Genomic DNA, 18,828 nt, shown 5'->3' with positions numbered 1-18,828 from the left:
CTAGCAATGGCACAATGAGAGATCCTTGCCTGGACCTACCGAGCCAGTACTGGCACAATATGAGACCAGTGCCTAATTGGCAGCAAAAATCAGAGGGGATCACAAGATTGGTGATTTCAGTATTTCCAGATTCTACCTTTACATTTTCCCACTGAAATTATCAAGATTAGGTTTATTGTTTCTCTTCCTTAGCAAGTCCATGCCGGTGCACCATTGTTGCCCCTGTACCATCCTGCCTTCGGCTCCACCTCTAACGTTTACCATCTTAGCCTCCACCCTGGACTCTGTACCATCTAGGCTCTGCACCATCATGTTCCCATCTAGGCCTCAGCACAATCCTGGCATCAATATCTTGCAGACATCTGCACAATAGTGGACCCAACTATGCCTCCAGTCCCATTTGCTTTTGCTATTGTTTCTTACTACGTCCTCCATTTAGCTCTCGCAGGCAGACTCTACTGCATGTCTCATGTCCATCGACTCAATGTCTTCCTCTCTTGTCCCTATCATGTCTCATGCTGAATTGTTTCTGTATGTCATGCGATTTGTTCTGTTAATTGCATTGATACATTATTACGTCCAGCTGTACCCATGTACCTGTTATTGTCCCTGTCCTGTTTTATGCTGAATTGTTTCTGTATGCTATGAGATTTGTTCTGTTACCTGCATCAATACTTTTATTATGATGCTTATCTGTGCCCATGTACCCATTATTATGCTTACTGTTTTCATATAGGAAAACATTTGTTTATATCGAAGATACTGTATGGAAGATAATTAAGTGGCAGGGATATATCATCCTGAGGAGAATTCTTGGGAACCAAAGGAGATCATAGATGCTCTCAAGTTGCTTGGGGAATTCTAGAAGAGCCTGAATACCTAGATATAGAACTTCTAAAAGGTACTTCTTGGTGAAATGTCAGGAACTAATCCATCTGCCTGCTAGAGCTGAAGATCCTGTTAACTTGACTATTAAGTGTATTTTGCAACAAATCAAGATGTTTAATCCTGTCTTTTCTCAGTTTCCATCCTGGGTCGGCTTTACCCTCAAACAAGATAGTGGATCCTGTCTCCCTTTGCTTGTGTACCAACACTTGCATATACTGCTATGACTTGTCTATAACTTGTATACTCTTACCTTCTCTGTTCCTGAATGTGTTTTGTTTTGCCCACATCCTGCTCTTTGCCTGGACAGCTCCTGGTGACTGGACTCAGAGGTTTTGAGAACCAAAATGACTCTAATTATTTCCTAAAAGCCTGTGAGAGCTTGAAATATTAGCAAGAATGAATCTGGCTCTGCCGCTAACATATGACATTTCCATATAGTATACAAATACATTTCATGCATTCTCCAAGACATAGATTGAGGCACCACATATAACATCCTTAAGATGAAACATGACAGATCCATTTCAAAGTTTCTGGCAGATATAAAATACAGTAAAGCACACTTAACAGTCTTACATATAGGAAAGTCATCTTTACATACTTATATGTCGGAGTAGGGTTTGCTCTGGCTCGACAATTCATTGAAACCTTTCCATCTGAGGATTCTTCTGGATGAATGGTGTCAATTGGCTGCTCTTCAAAAACTGGCCCATATCTTTTTCCTTCCTCTAAAATACAGAACACATTATGAATTATAAACATTTGAGGTAAGCTTAATGATATCATAGACAAGATGAAACCAAAACCAAACTATTTTAAAATCATTAACCCAATATAGCTGGCTATTTAAATATAATAGTAAATCAAAGCCAATATACAGAAAGAAGCCAACATACTGAATGTATATAGAATGTATGCCAATAAATAACATATAAAAAAGGGACATGCGATAGGATGACATAATTTTCATTGGTTCAACTACATTGTTGTTTTTTTTATACAAAAACTGATATGGTCATATATAGGGGTCAGTGCCAGTCAAGGACTAAGCATCTGGAAACACTGGCAAATGATTGAGCGGTTGCTACAATACACAGGGAAGTGGAAGGCGGGCACTAGCAATGAATGGGCTATTAAAAAGAATTTTAGTAAAATGAGTAATAAATAAAATTGGTGTTGCTCCATCTACTCATTCCTAAACCAACCCCAGGTTGACAGCTTAAGTTGGTTCCCACTAAAGCGGAGGGAAAACAAGCTTTGTGTCCACTTGCTATACATATTCTATGTACATACATACTTGCCAAATATTACAAACATTATATATAACAAATATTCTGGAAATCCAGCTGTGGGGGGTCCCCACGTCATAGCAGATAAAACCCAGACTTGTCAGTGTGGGGCTGGAGCCTCTATGAATAGGAACACTGCAAAAATGGTGGGTCACTTCCTAGTACCCAGAGTACCAGGATAATGTAGAATAATGGGACCCCTGTAATGGCAAAGTTGCCATCCCAGTATAATGGTAAGGGGAAAATAAAACCCTGTTCCATTATACTAAAAAGTAGTAAAATATACATAAAACACAGCCATAAATTAAAAATCCCCAATCACTCCCCATATTTGCAATCCAATGAGAACATTTTGTTCTTGTAATCTACAGGAAAATATTTTTTAACTACACTTGAAAGAAAAACAAAAAACTATAAGAGACAAAGCAACTGCTCCACTGCAGAATAAGGAAATACTCAATTGACCAGGGTTATCAATAGCCGCTAAGCCAATAACAAGCGGTCTCCCATGCTAGACACTTTTAGTTGGATGGCATTAAGGAGGAGTTACATTTAATCTATAGTGAAGTGCTGGAGAAAAATATTACTAGTGCTGTCAATGACACATTCATTTCTAAAGCCCATTATTTTCAAATGGTTTTTACATGTATCATTCAACCAACTGATATTAATGTGCCACTGACATTGATGGGAAAAAAATATAGCAAAATGCTGGTTAAACTGTTTGTGTTTGCCCACTATGGGAAGGTATGAACAGAATGCACTCCCCGGGACATAAATTGACTTTTTCAAGAGAGTGATATGCTTTAAATGCATTGAAATATAAGCGAGCAGCATCCAAAAATACATGCCGCAATTCAAATGCATTCAGATGTAAGTATGAACGCAAATGGGTATGGACACATAGAATAGAAAGGGTTTTATTTTTATATGTGTTTGATGCTTTTACTCAATTTAAAAATGTGTTCTATAATGGAAACATCCTATATATTATTTTATATTTAGAGCACCTCATGTAATTCACTTATTTCTTTTCATATATATCACCATCTTATTGTACTATAGTAGCAGTTATGGCACTATATAAATGTGACTTTTGTACAGTTATTGCTGTTTGAATGGACACATCTGTCACAGCTCACATATCATGTACAACTCAACAATTCCCTTAAACTGCTACTGACCTTTTGAAGCAATGCTTTTTTACTTCAGGCAGAGACACAAATGTACACTGTTACATGGAAAGGAGGAATGCAAAACTATCAACATACAAGCTACAGTATCACAGTACCAATATTTCCTTTTATTATGAGTTCTTATGTTGTATGTCTGCAGCTGTCAACAAGTACTTTCTGGTACTTCATGCTACATGTTTGTTTATGACATGTTTTTTTGCGCACTGGCGTCGTGGCAGTTGATTTGGTCAGTCATAGCTATCGGCAAATATGTATTAATATGCTGTGTAAAATTAACTGTAATTGAGCATTGAAAAATATTGTATTCGACAATATTGCTTGGTTTGGTAATACTGTGATACTACACATGTAATTTAACATATATTGGGTATAATACATCAACGTACAGATAAAAAAAAACTTACTATATTGGATAATATAACTAATACCTGTAATACGGACATTCATTTTTTTTTCTGCTTTGTATTACTCTCATTCGTCATTATTCCAACCTTATTCCCTTATAGAGTTGATAATGGCACAAAAAAAGTCATAAATTAGCTAATGTTGTATTTGCGGCTAATTAATGCCCATTTCACACAGAGGTGTGTACCCAGGAATAACCCAGGTCGTGAGTCGGTGTAAATGGGTCGACCCTGGTCACGACCAGGGTTATTCCCAGGTTGCAGCTGGATACCCTGCGGTCTGAAAGGTGTTCCCAGGTTATTCCAGCCGGGTTCAGTTAAAAGCAGATCATGGGCGGAAACGCTCTCTGATGACGTAGAAGTCAGAGAGCTACTTGCTGTAAAAAGGGAGGAGGAGATAAAAAAAATTACAGGCATAGTGAAAGATACAACTATATATGGGAACATTGCAAAGATACTGAGTGACCGGGGGCATCTCTCAGTCAAAAATTCTGCCCTTCTCCTCCGGAAATAACATTGGGCCAGAATACAGATTGTAACCAGCTGCATAAAGCTGTCCTTTGGATTCAAAACCATAACCAATACACAATAATACAGGAATTCCATACTGCACAGTAGCTGCTTATATGTCTCATCAGCCGTGATTACAGCAATGTAGTCACTGCCCACTTTTTATGACTCATCTATAAAAGTCTGCCTCTTTAAAAATACTAAGATACAGATCGCAATTTAAATTAACGTCAAAACAGGCTGCCGTTCTTACTGCTGATCGTGATTTGTTAGCACACTGTCGGGGGCTTGTTCTGTCATTATTAAGGTCAGTCATCATTTATTAGGAGTCAGGCAAGTGAGTTTCGTTTTTTTGGGTTCGTCCTACTCCCTGTCGTTTATAGCACCTCCGTAAATTCATACCCCACCCATATATACATATGCACAAATACTTACATACATAGACATACATACTTACATAAACAGCTATAACCATCAGACTTGAGGCCATTAGACTGAACATCTCCTCCTCCCCTTCTCCCGCCACCCTCATCGCTTCACCTCCCCCATCAACCAACTCTAGTGCTCCTTCAGCCCTACAACCGGTGAAGAAGTTCGCTCCCTTATTCTTTCCTCTTTCCTTTCTCCACCCTCTACCTGCCCTCTCGATCCCATCCCCTCCCACCTCCTTTGCTCTCTCTCTCCAATGGCCTGCTCTTACCTAGCACACCTTTTCAACCTATCACTCTCCTCTGGTGCAGTACCCTCCTCTTTTAAACACGCTCTTATCTCTCCTATCCTCAAAAAACCCAATCTTGACCCCACCTCTCTTGTTAATTATCGCCCTATCTCTCTTCTCCCCTATGCCTCCAAATTACTTGAGCGGATTGTCTGCAGCCGCCTAACCAGGCACCTCACGGACAATTCCCTCCTTGACCCTCTCCAATCTGGCTACCACCCCCCTCCATTCTACCGAAACTGCCCTGGCCAAGGTTACTAATGATCTCCTATCAGCCAAATCCAAGGGTCACTTCTCCGTACTCATCCTCCTTGACCTCTCTGCAGCCTTTGACACCATGGACAACCCCCTCCTGCTGCAAATTCTTCTCTCTCTCGGCCTCTCTGGTTCTGTCCATGCCTGGTTCGCCTCATACCTCGCTAATCGCTTCTTCTCTGTATCCATGTCTGGTTCTTCCTCCTCCCCCTACCCTCTCCCCGTAGGAGTCCCGCAGGGCTCTGTTCTTGGCCCTCTACTCTTTTCCCTCTACACTTCCTCCCTTGGTGCTCTCATCTCCTCCTTTGGTCTTCAGTATCACCTCTATGCTGACAACATTCAACGCTATATCTCCTCTCCTAATCTTTCCTCCACCCTCCTCGCTCGGGTATCCGACTGCCTCTCCGCCATCTGCTCCTGGATGTCCGAGCGCTTTCTCAAAATCAATATCTCTAAAACTGAACTCATTGTCTTTCCTCTGCCCAGACTCCCATCCCATCATGACCTCTCTATTGTTGTCAATAACACCGCCATCTCCTCTGTCACCCAACTTCGCTGCCTGGGTGTCACCCTCGACTCCTCTCTCTCTTTCGCCCCCCACATTCATTCCCTTGCCCAAGCCTGTCGCTTCCAACTATGCAACATCGCCCGCATCCGTCCTTTTCTCTCTCAGGATGCCACCAAAACTATCATCCACACACTCATCATCTCCCGCCTCGATTATTGTAACCGCCTCCTCACTGGCCTCCCCCACTCCCGTCTCTCCCCCCTCCGCTCTATACACAATGCGGCCGCAAGACTCATCTTCCTCTCACGCCGCTCCTCCTCTGCCTCCCCTCTCTGCCTTGCCTTACACTTGCGCCCCTTCCCCTACAGAATCCTTTTCAAACTCCTCACCACCACTTACAAGGCTCTCTCCAACTCTACTGCCCCTTATATCTCTAATCTCCTCTCCATTCACACTCCTGCCCACTCCCTGCGCTCGGCCAACGACCGCCGCCTCTCCTCTACTCTTATCACCTCTTCCCACTCCAGAATCCAAGACTTTTCCTGTGCAGCCCACCTTCTCTGGAACGACCTCCCTTGTTCCATCTGTCTCTCTCCTACTCTGTGCTCCTTCAAATGTGTACTCAAAACTCACCTCTTCCTCAAAGCCTACCAACCATCTACTTAACCCCCATCTCCACCCTTTAGCTCGTCCTCCCTTCTCTCCTCTTGCCTCAACTGGCTCCTCTTGTGTCTGGTCTGTTTACCCTACCTTAGGATGTAAGCTCGTATGAGCAGGGCCCCCTCCCCTCCTGTCTCCTTACCCGTTCTTCCGCTCCGTCTTTACTGCATATGACTGTCCGGAGTTTCTGAAGTATTGGTACTTTTTGTTCATTGTTCTGATTGGTTTCACCCTGTATAGTCTACTGTTAGTACTGTGTGCGGCGCTGCGGATACCTTGTGGCGCCCAACAAATAAATGATAATAATAATAATAATAACCATCCGGTTATCAAATGTTAAGTACATATAATAAACACTAATAAAAATATTATATTAAATATCTGTATGAAATTATAATAAAACATCTTACCTGCCCAGCAGAAGAAAATGTACAGTAAAAGCTGTGTTACAATAGGCCACATTGTCGATGGAGTACAGTATTGAGCAAATCGTCAAATAATTCTGATTAACTTCTTAGTTTCTCTGTTTAAAATTATAAAGGAAAACATAGAGTATGTTAGTTATCATTACACAATTCAAAAATAATATGTAATTACACTAGTTAATCTTAGAAATGGTTAAAGTAGACAACAGTCTCTATAACTATTCAACATGACATTGCATTAAATATCAACTAATACCTGAGTGATGTGAATGCTTGTATAATAAGCTGTGAAATATATAATTAATGTTGTCACCCTCTGACAGCAATAGTCATTTGTAATATCTTTCACTAGGGAGGCCAAGATCTATGATGCCAGAGAGGGACAATGATAATAGACAGTATTTTACACTACTTCATAGACTGTCTTTTAAACTTACAGCTTCTCTCCTTCATTCCTATCTCCTTCAATTTTATGTCCGCTAGACCTTACACTGCACTGCATAAAATACACACAGTATCAGTCCTGCACCATGCCCCACCCTAAACCCTCCTTTGTGCAGCTTCTTGCTAAAGAATCTTCTACCATGACACAGCCTTGTGGCTGGCAGCTTTCCCTTCTTTCATGAATAAAACAAGTATACCATAACATCATTTAACACAATAGTAATTATAATATTTACATGTTTTGATTTAATCCCTTACTGAGACATATAATACAAGTTATGGTCATGCAAATACTTTGTGACTTGTAATATTCTTATATTGCACAGTAGAGGGTGCATTATCCCATATATCTTTTGTGTTTAGTACTGTCATCACTGTACATTTTAGAAAGGTCAAATAATGACAAAAAAACAATATATTTCACAGTTATTTAGACACAGTCTTTTTTACAGCATCTACAATTTCTTTGTTTTATTTTTTATTCCTCCATCATCACTGTTGCAACCGGAGATAAAACTGTATGTAATACACAGAGGGCATATCCTAACCTTAAGTAAAATCACCATCATTGCTTTTTGTCCCATCACAACCCAGTTCCCCTTGTCAGGGCCGGCGCTACCATTAGGCAGCCTTAGGCAGCTGCCTAGCGAGACGGCCTATGTGGGTCGGCACTGAGGTCGGGGACCCAGTACTAATTGCTAAATGAATGCGGGCGGTGCGATCGCCCTGGACAGATAGCCCGTCCGCAATAATGTGGTGCTGCTACAATGCAGCACCGCATTTTAAAATCTGCAAAGGGGGGAAAATGGAGGCTACACAAAGGGGGGAGAATGGAGGCTATACAAAGGGGGGAGAATGGAGGCTATACAAAGGGGGGGATGGAAACTACACAAAGGGTGGGGGATGGAGGCTACACAAAGGGGGGAGAATGGAGGCTATACAAAGGGGGGAGAATGGAGGCTATACAAAGGGGGGATAGTGGAGGCTATACAAAGGGGGGGATGGAGGCTACACAAAGGGGGGAGAATGGAGGCTACACAAAGGGGGGAGAATGGAGGCTATACAAAGGGGGGAGAATGGAGGCTATACAAAGGGGGGAGAATGGAGGCTATACAAAGGGGGGGAAATGGAGGCTGATGTTTGTAAACAAGAGGGTTTGTGGAAAAAATTTGGTTTGCAAGGGGGTATGTGAGAGGAAAGCGGTTTGGCAAAGGAACAGGTTTGGGAAAAGCAGGTGGACAAGGAGGGCATTTTAAAGAAAAGCTGGTGGGCATAAAGCTGGCTAGGGCACTAAGGACATCGGTGTATGTGAGAGGTAAGCTGGTGGGCAGGGGGGCATGTAAGTGAAGCTGGTGTTATGTGGGTAGTAACAAAAGCTGATGGGCAAGAGGTGGTATATGTGAGAATATCTAGTGGGCAGATGGGCATGTGTGAGAAAAGTTGTGGGGCAGCTGGGGACATGTCAGTGTGTAACAGGTGAGGGATGTCAAGTTTTTCTTTGTTTTGTTCTGAAATCTGACATTTGGAGCCTCCCCTCTAGATATGCTGCATTTGCTCCTGGGCAGCAGTGAAGTCTGGACCACTGGAGGAGGTAAGGCTTAACTTTTTTTAAACACAAAAGCACAAAGTCAAGCATGTGAGGGTCTGTGAAGTGGGGATTTGGTGTGTTTGCGGGGGGGAGGGGGGATTTTGAAATTTGGCCTAGAGCACCGAGAACCAAGCACCGGCCCTGCCCCTTGTAGGACCTGTCCAAGAAAAACTGAAACCTCCTACACAGAGCTACTCTCTAACAATGTTTCTTTTTATTAATGAAACATGTATAAATATAAAACATGGAAATCTTAGTCTGTGGCTCTTGATTTTCCCCCATTCCTCTCCCCACATTAGAGGAGAAATGAGTTTCACCAGATCAGCACACCCATTTCCTGAAATAATCTGTGCTTCTGTGAACATTCTGGAGAAATGGTTGGCTACAGGTTGCTCTACCCCCATTCACTTAAATATTGGAGACACACTGGAGGTACATTGTAAAGTGCAAAACATCTGTTGCACAGTGAAAATCAGCTTTGGACTCGCTATACTCCTTGATTTGCACAAGTGCGCCTTGATTACCACCGTGGCGTGTGGGTTTGTAAGGGAGCAGACATTTACACAGGTTGAACGGAAGAGTGGGGTAGAGGAGTATAGAGAAGGTTGCCTCGCTGTATGGGCAGCAGCTCCATTTCGGTGAGTCTGAATTCTACAGCAGCCGCGGCGCTGTCAAGCAGCATCCGCGGCAGTGCTGTATTATACTACAATACAGCACTGCCACGGACGCTTCTTTGACAGCGCCGCGGCTGCTGTACAGTATCGTTGGTTCGCGGAGGGGAGGGGTTTTTTGGAAAACCCGAAACCACCCCTGCGTGCGCCACTGCATATGATGGCGTTAACCATCGGGGCCAAGCTCAGAGAAGCTAGGCTTTTCAGAGTGTGATAAACTTGCCCAAACCACAGTCTCCGTTGAGAATTATGTGAACAGCGGTATAATGCGATACTTGGCCTAAAGCAGGAGATATCTATGATATCTTATTAAATTATGTTTAAACTTTTCCTAGTGGAGCTGAATCCCAAATTTTGGCTTTAGGTTTGATTTCTTATGAGTGAGTTGGCTACACAGGCTCGACCAGCAAAGCAGTAAGTTAACCATTACTGCTCCAGTCCAGAATCGCCAGGAGAGCTGAGTATCAGCAAGAATTTATTTTTGTTAAATTGATCAGCACTTTAATGATAAATGTGTCCCATATGATAAATACACCTCCCTATTCCCTCCACAAATGTATTATATGTACCAGTAGAAATGTCAGGCTTGCACAGAACCTTTAGTCTATTAAATAACACTATGCAGATTCCTTTACACTATTAAATAACACTTTGCAGATTAAATCCAGCTTTCAGAGGTGATTGTTTCCCCTGAGTCAGTCAGATGGAATAGTCTAATTTGATTGGATTCATGGATTGCCTGTCAAAAAGCTGCCAAGTCTTTTCAGATCATTTGTTTTCATTTTCATACTGGTGTCACTCTAGCAATTAATTTTACATTGGCATTAATGACTGTGTGACCTACTCTATGGGTAATCTTTTTACATGGCACAGTCACAAGGCTCCAGCTAATATGGGCTCTCTGAAATGTTATGCGAGCCCTGCCATACACTGTACATGAAGTGCCAAATACATGCTTTCATTCTCAATCTAACAATCATAAACCGCTGATATTTTATGTATTGGAAACAGAAATGTGCCATACTTAACACTACACTGGATTACCCTTCTTGTATCATGCATGATGATTGCAAATCTGCAAAGCTTTCATCCCTTCATAGCTATACAAACCCAGAACCTACCTGTGATTATATGTAGCAATGTCATAGAATATATTTTAGTTATCTGTTGTTGAAAGTCACTCAGGTCTCCTACAATATGCAGTATTTTCATTTAACTGTGAGACAATTCTATTATTATAGTATAAATGTTTGCAAATATTCTACTTCTGTGTTGATCAATTATTTCCTACAGAAGAATTCCACTTTTGCAAATATTTTACTGGGTGCATACAGAATGAAGAAAATATATATATTAGACCATATTATATACTATACTATAGCATATTATATTTACTATACCATATTATCTTGTTATCCATTATTATTAGTGTGTAAGTGCCTCTGTCGACTTGAAACGATGCATGCATTGTTCTATAGCATACTGAACCAATAATTGCATCATAAATTTGTTCCATTTGTATGTTACGAAAATAAATGAAACTCAATTACCTGTTCATATGCTCCACATATTAAAACTATACAATTAGAGCAAAGCATTTCAGTTATTATAAAGTTTTTTTGCACAGGGTACACAACACTGTACTGGAAGTAACCTCTGTACTGGGAAAGTCAGCACAAAAGACACAATTAAAATGCAGTTAAAATCAGATGCACCCACCTCCCTATATGTAAGCCCCTATACCTGGGAGGTGAGTGTATCTGATTTTATCTGCATTTTAATGGTGTTTAAAGCACATAGGTCAATGTATGACTTTCATATAATGAGGTGCCCTTGCCACTGGGATGCAGGCTTAAAGGTTTTGATCAAAATATGAACCAATACTTCATGTTTTACTTTTGCTAGATACACACAGATATGCAGTGTTAAGGATAGCTGACAACTGTCTTTTTGTTTTGTATACATATATGGTCACTTATATTGCCACACAGCTGGTACCATATATAATATGGGTTATACCGAGTGCAGGCTTAGAGCCACGCAGCTAGTACCATACATAATATGGTATATACCGAGTGTAGGCTTAGAGCAATACAGCTGGTACCATCTTTTTTATACCATATATTTTATGGAGCGCAGGCTTATTGCTTCTCTGGTTATGTCTCAAAATATTGCCTTATGTTGTCTTAGCAGCTGTCCAAGCCTATTAAAGGCACATTTGGGTGTGGCTCACAATCAGCTCTTGCTAGATGTAAACCTCTATACCTGGGAGGTGAGTGCATCTGATTTAACTGCATTTTAATGGTGTTTAAAGCATATAGGTCAGTGTATGACTTGCATATAATGAGGTGCCCTTGACACTGGGATGCAGGATTAAAGGTTATGATCAAAATATGAACCAATACCTCATGTTTTCATTTTGCTAGATACACACAGATATGCAGTGTTATGGATAGCTGACAACTGTCTTTTTGTTTTGTATACATATATGGTCATTTATATTGCCACACAGCTGGTACCATATATAATATGGGTTATACCGAGTGCAGGCTTAGAGCCACGCAGCTAGTACCATATATAAATATGGTATATACCAAGTGTAGGCTTAGAGCCACACAGCTGGTACTATATATTTTATACCATATATTTTATGGAGCGCAGGCTTATTGCTTCTCTGGTTATGTCTCAAAATATTGCCTTATGTTGTCTTAGCAGCTGTCCAAGCCTATTTAAGGCACATTTGGGTGTGGCTCACAATAAGCCCTTGCTAGATGTAAACCCATATACCTGGAAGGTGAGTGCATCTGATTTAACTGCATTTTAATGATGTTTAAAGCATATAGGTCCGTGTATGACTTGCGCATAATGAGGTGCCTTTGATGCTGGGATGCAGGATTAAAGGTTTTGATCAAAATATGAACCAATACCTCATGTTTTCATTTTGCTAGATACACACAGATATGCAGTGTTAAGGATAAGTGCTGACAGCAACTGTCTTTTTGTTTTGTATACTTATTTATTATATTAACACACTCACATCTCTGTTTACCATATGAAGAAACACATTCATATTATTACCAACTAACATCGCCACTTATTGGTACTTATAATAGGCTATGAGCAATCCCTATTGCTACTTGTTATAGTATTTATTTTTTATCAGAATGTTTTGTGTCACAACCATTAGTATTTATTTATTACTTAATGAGCCTGATTCATGTTCAGCCGTACATCCAAGTGCGTAGGATATCTTAAATAGCTTTGCAAATGCTCAGAAATGGACCTTACACCAATGACCACAAATGCATGCAATTCATGAATGCAAATGACACGACAGTCTACGACTTGAGAGACGGAACAGGTGAGGGAAGGGCCGGACTAACATAGGCCATATACAGTAGGGCCACGCAAATGGCGTTCCAATTCATATGCGGCCGATTCAGGTCCTGGGTTTCTTGTAAGTATGCTTGGTTTCAGTTGTACCATTTACACCAGCTACAGGATAGGTGTAGGTGCTGACTGATAGTGATGAGAGACACGGCATAGTCTTTGTTCTAAAAACTACATTTATACATGCCACTATTTAGCTCAGAATATGTGTATGCAAGTAAGATAGACAATTAAAGCACCTTGCTTTATGTACTGAATGTAAAAAAAAAAAAAAATGTCTTAAAAACCTTATTTATTTTGATTATACTGTTAATAGTTGTTCATTTATTGTATAAGAGAAAACGTTTGTACGTATACCACAGTTTGTTCTGTCTGTCTACACAAGACAAGTATCATAAGGCAGAGCGTACTTAAACCGAGTAGTACTCAGAACAAACTCAATGGTATTGATACATTTAAATTCTTCTATCTTGTGGAATGGTTAGAATATCATGTCTACAGACAGCTTCATCCTCAGTGTACAATGTATATCTACATTAACACAGTGAATGTGCTCATAATAATAAAGAAATTATTATATATATATATATATATATATATATATATATATATATATATACACACACACACACACATATATATATATATATATATACATATTATTTACTATCTTTTGCTGAAACTATATTTATATTGTGATGCTAAATTACCTTTATTTGTATACCAAATCCATGTGCATGTTTATATTAATCCTTTGATAATGTGAAAATAACCTGTTATTCATCATCATCATCATCATCATCATTTATATAGCGCCACTAATTCCGCAGCGCTGCACAGAGAACTCACTCACATCAGTCACTGCCCCATTGAAGCTTACAGTCTAAATCCCCTAACACCTACACACAACAGACTGAGAGAGACTAAGGGCAATTTTTTTTATAGCAGCCAATTAACCTACCAGTATGTTTTTGGAGTGTGGCAGGAAAACGGAGCACCCGGAGGTTATTCCTATAGCTAAGTGACAAAAAATATTATAATAAGGTGAATTATTATAGTTAGTACCAAGAGTGATTATAACACTTATATTAAGTATAACGCACAAGTTATTCTTCTTAAGTACTTTCTACATATAGATCACGGCTGCATTCAAATTTCTTGCCAGGAGGCATCACACCTGGATCAAGGTAAGTGTTTTTCATGGGTATTTAAAGCATGAATAATGATATTAATCCAGTTACATTGTAATAATGCCTTGTATACCTATACAGTCCTGAAAATAATATTCCAAAACAATATGTATTCTATCTTCTTCTCTAATAGTTTCATTTATAAGTAAATCTACTTTAAACTCATTGCATAGTACTCATAATATGTTTATTTATTTCCATTTATTAATTACATGTCATTCTTTCAGAATTAAAGTAAGAATTGATCATGCTATTATAGAAGACACTATGTTCTCTAATGAAATAGCTTGAAATACCATACTAGGTTGTTATTGCTCACAGAGGTCAAAGTTAAAATTGTTTTTAATAGGAATCAGACAATTTTTTTTTCAGAGAAATCTATTTATTGATCCAAAAAACTGGCATAATTTAAATTTTTCATTAAATCCATGTGGTACAAGGGAAGTGAACAATAAAATCAATTTGCTCTCATTCTGTAGTAACCCCTTTGTTAGGTTACCACCTTTTATCCCTAGTTTTATTTTTTCTCATTGGTATCCTGTAAAATATGTCTTGCAACAAAGGGAAGTTGTTTGAATTTTCCCTTATCATCATTTCTTATTGTACCCACAGGCTCTAATATTCATTGTTTCAAATTCCTTGTGATCATGCCTACATATATCTTGTTGCAAAGACACTTAAGTATATAAATTACCCCTTTAATGTTGCAATTTATTTATTCTTAAATTTTGTTTGTTTCCCCATACTTATCCTAGACCTGTGTAGTTTTTTTTATGTAAGTGTATGCCCTACAACCACCGTAACAATAGGATCTTTCAATATGGTTGGGTGTCCTCTTATTTTGGAGAAAATGACTCTTCACAACTAGTCGATTAGATAGCTCTTCTCCAACTGAGGAAGACTCTGGTGTCCAAAATACCTGACAGATAATAAGATGGGTAATGTTTTTGCAATATTGATTGTATATCTTTCCACTCATTGCAAGAATCACCAATGAACCTCACCTTATTGGTTTATTTGTTTGTTTACACTTGGGATATAGCAACTGACTGCAATCTTTCATCTTAACTTGATTGAGTGCTTTTTTTACAAATCACTTACTATATCCCGCTTATGAAGTCTCAAACTGCATTTATCTGCTCTTTAACTAAAATCTTGTGGATTTGAGCAATTATCATCGATTCTCTAAAATTGATGACATAAAAGCTGCTATTGTGCAAACCACTATTTGAATGTTTTTTTTAATATATGTCTGTTTCTATTCTTTCACTATCCCCTTTTCTAGTTGTTATTTCTAAAAAGTTAATTGAGTCCTTACTCATTTCATAGGTTAGTCTTAAATTGTTGTCATTAGTATTATCAATGTTAATGAATACTTCAAACACTTTTTGATCACCACTCCAGATGATTAGAATGCTACCAATTAATCTTGCCCATGTGATTAGATGATCAGTGTATTTTGTAAGTGGGTTGCCAAAAACCAACTCCCTCTCCAACCAACCCAGGTACAGGTTAGCATATGTGGGAGCACCTGTCACTCTCATCGCTGTACCTTGTACTTGTAAATACAATTTGTCCTCAATATAAATATTTTTATTAAAGACAAACTTTAACAGTTATATTTAGAAGCTGTTGAATTGTAAATTGTTATCAGCCTGAAGAAAGAATTTGATTGCTTCAACACCAATGGAATGTTTAATGCTGGTATAAAGTGACTCTATGCCACAAGTTATTAACCAAGCATCAGGTTCCAGGTTTATACTATTCAGCAACTTCTTAATGTCTGCTGTATCTTTGATATATGAAGGTAGGAAGGTAACATATATTCTTAAATGAGTGAATACAAATACACTTGCTGATTCAGTTAGTTTATCTATTCCTTTCTTCCCAATTCTCCAACCCCCGTCGGCTTTTTGCCACCTTCAACTCCCTCCTCTCCCCCCCCCCAGCTCTCTGCTGTCGACTTTGCTACCCACTTCACCTCCAAGATTGAGTCAATACACCCTGACATCTCCCAGCAGTCCCTTCTTACCCCACTCTCTCCCCCCCCTCCCTGCCCACTCTGTCCCCCTTCCCACCCTCCTCTACGGCTGCTATCTTCTTTCTCCCCTCCCCACTTGCTAGCTCAGCCTCCTTCTCTTCCTTCACTCCGGTATCTGCAGATGAAGTCCATACCTTTCTCTCTTACTTACCCCCCTCCACTTGCCCACAGGACCTAATCCCCTCCCACCTCCTCCGCTCCCTCTCTCTTGAGGCCTCCTCCCACCTTGCCCACCTCCTCAACCTATCCCTCTCCTCTGGAATTTTCCCCTCCTCTATTAAACATGCTCTTGTCTCCCCCATACTAAAGAAACCGTCCCTTGATCCCGCCTCTTTCTCTAATTACCGACCTATTTCGCTTCTTCCTTTTGCCTCCAAACTCCTTGAACGGGTTGTCTAAAATTGTCTCACCTCCTTTCTCTCTTCTCACTCACTCCTTGACCGCTCCAATCCAGTTTTCGCACACTCCACTCCACCGAAACTACCCTCACTAAGGTCATTAATGACCTTTGCGTCGGTATATCCAAAAGACACTACTCCCTTCTTATCCTTCTTGACCTCTTTGCTGCCTTCAAGTCTATAGGCCTCTGTAACACTATCCTCTCCTGGTTTACCTCTTACCTCACCAACCGCTCCTTCTCAGTCTCTACACATGACTCTACATCCCCCCCTCTTCACTTACCTGTTGACGTTCCCCAAGGTTACATTCTTGGCCCCCTGCTTTTCTCTCTCTACACCTCTTCCCTTGGTGTCCTCATCCACTCCTTTGGCCTCCAGTACCACCTCTATGCTAATGATACCCAAATTTATCTTTCATCCCCTGACCTCTCCCCTTCCCTTTTCTCTGGTGTCTCCTGCTGTCTCTCGGCCATCTCATCTTAGATGTCCCAACGCTTCCTTAAACTCAATATTTCCAAGACTGAACTCATCTTCCCCCCTTCCAGGACTCTCACACCTCCCCCCCTCTCTATTTCTGTTAATAACACTACCCTTGTTTCTGTCCCTCAAGTCCGATGCCTTGGGGTCATCCTTGATTCCTCCCTCTCCTTCAAACCTCACATTCTATCCCTTTAAAAAAAAAAAGCGGCAGTGTCGGGTTAAGTGTTTAAACACTTAACCTTAGGGTTCCCGACATTGCCGCTTTAAATTTCTAGTGACAGACATCGCAATGACATCAGCCTGCACTGCCGAACAGTTCTTCAATCGGAAACGCTTGCTGTCATCATGCTGATCCAATCGGAGATCTCCAGCGTTGTCTTCAAGGTAAGTCTGTTTTTTTCATTCCTTTTTGCAGCTTTTCGGGTTTATTTTGTAGGGCTTGTCAGCATACTCACAATAGTTAATTCGTACCCAACCCGTATATTTATATATTTTTGTTCTTCATATTTTGTTCTTTATGTATCATGTTGTGTCATGGGTCACTGTTTTCTGTATATGTCATGTACGGCGCTCCGGACCCTTTGTGGCGCCTTTTAAATTAAAGATAATAATAATAATAATAATAATAATAATAATAGGTCTAAGTGGTGGTGTCTTTTCTTTTTTGTGCATTTTCGGTAATAAGTATATTATTGGCGTTTTTAAATGATCTGTTTTCAAAAAGTCATATTAGGGCTTAATGATCGTGCCTGCTTTGTATGCTCTTTCCATAATTGTGTGATAAAATGACTTAAAGTTTTCTGTTGAATTTGAGAATAAAAACATGTAACAGTTGGCATCTTTCAATTGTCTATCAATTTCCTTCTTTTACATTGGTGTTGGCCATAAAACAACTTTCCTCCAGTAAATAATAAGCACATCATCCCAACCTTCAATCTCCTTGAGAACTGCTTTTTCTTCTTTCTTCAGATTATCTAAATCTGTAGATACCATATTTAGGAAAACTATTATTTGTGGGCAGATGTTTTCACTGGGAAAGAATGCTGATCTGTTTTTCTTGCAAATTGGTCTAGAACTGTTTTGACTGGTGGATTTTCTTAATGCAATTGTTCACTTAAAAGTTGTGTCAAAATGTATGCTGTTTGTATTTCTTCCCAAGAGATATCAGGAAGAGTTAGAAGAGAAGAAGGGAGTTCTTCTATAATTCCCCCCTTTTTGTATTTGAGGATGAGGATCTACTTCAGTTTTTTGATCAAAAAATATTGTCAAGCATAATTTCCTCATTAACAAATGGAGTTCTTTCTCCCATTTAAAGTGGTTAAACCTAGTTGTCGGTGAAAAAGATAAATCTCTGCTTAATAATTTGAGCATTTGTTAAGAATTTATGGGATAAATGAATTATTTGCCGAGAGCAGTTGTTTCTACCACCTTCACCCATCTCTTCTGAGAATATGGAGTCTAAATTTGCATTCCCTTATTCAAAATGTATGTTTAATTCTGTTGTAAGGCTAAAATTTGACATTTTATTTGGTGACTGAATAGAGTATTTTTCACAATTTAATTCTGTACTGGACTCAAATAACTATGACAGGCCTGAGTAAATTAATACCAAATATACTGCAAAAGAAAATATAATTCACACTAGAGAAAAGACCAATCCTCTATCTCTGTAATAAACAATATTATACCTGGGTCTTTTTTCAAATTAGAGGGGGTGCTCTCTTTTGTCATGAACCAAGTTAAATAAACTAAAAGAACAGAATGTTACTTATA

At 39.6% G+C, this 18,828-nt stretch overlaps 1 protein-coding gene across 2 annotated transcripts in view; it reads right to left on the bottom strand.

Moving 5' to 3' along the window:
- The window catches only part of CNTN1 (contactin 1), a 137,772-nt gene that overhangs the window by 57,862 nt on the left and 61,082 nt on the right, over nucleotides 1–18,828 (bottom strand). For both annotated transcript variants that reach the window (XM_075209055.1, XM_075209056.1), the window contains 2 exons: nucleotides 6,839–6,951; nucleotides 1,490–1,616 (listed from right to left, as the gene is read on the bottom strand). In XM_075209055.1, the coding sequence (XP_075065156.1) occupies nucleotides 1,490–1,616; nucleotides 6,839–6,890 (179 nt within the window). In that variant the 5' untranslated portion in view covers nucleotides 6,891–6,951. The remainder of the gene's footprint in view (nucleotides 1–1,489; nucleotides 1,617–6,838; nucleotides 6,952–18,828) is intronic.

This window comes from Mixophyes fleayi, chromosome 4 (genome assembly GCF_038048845.1).
Source record: "Mixophyes fleayi isolate aMixFle1 chromosome 4, aMixFle1.hap1, whole genome shotgun sequence".
In the NCBI taxonomy this organism is placed as follows: domain Eukaryota; kingdom Metazoa; phylum Chordata; class Amphibia; order Anura; family Limnodynastidae; genus Mixophyes; species Mixophyes fleayi.
The sequence above is the reverse complement of the archived record's forward strand: the minus strand, read 5'-3'. Positions and strand labels throughout refer to the sequence as shown.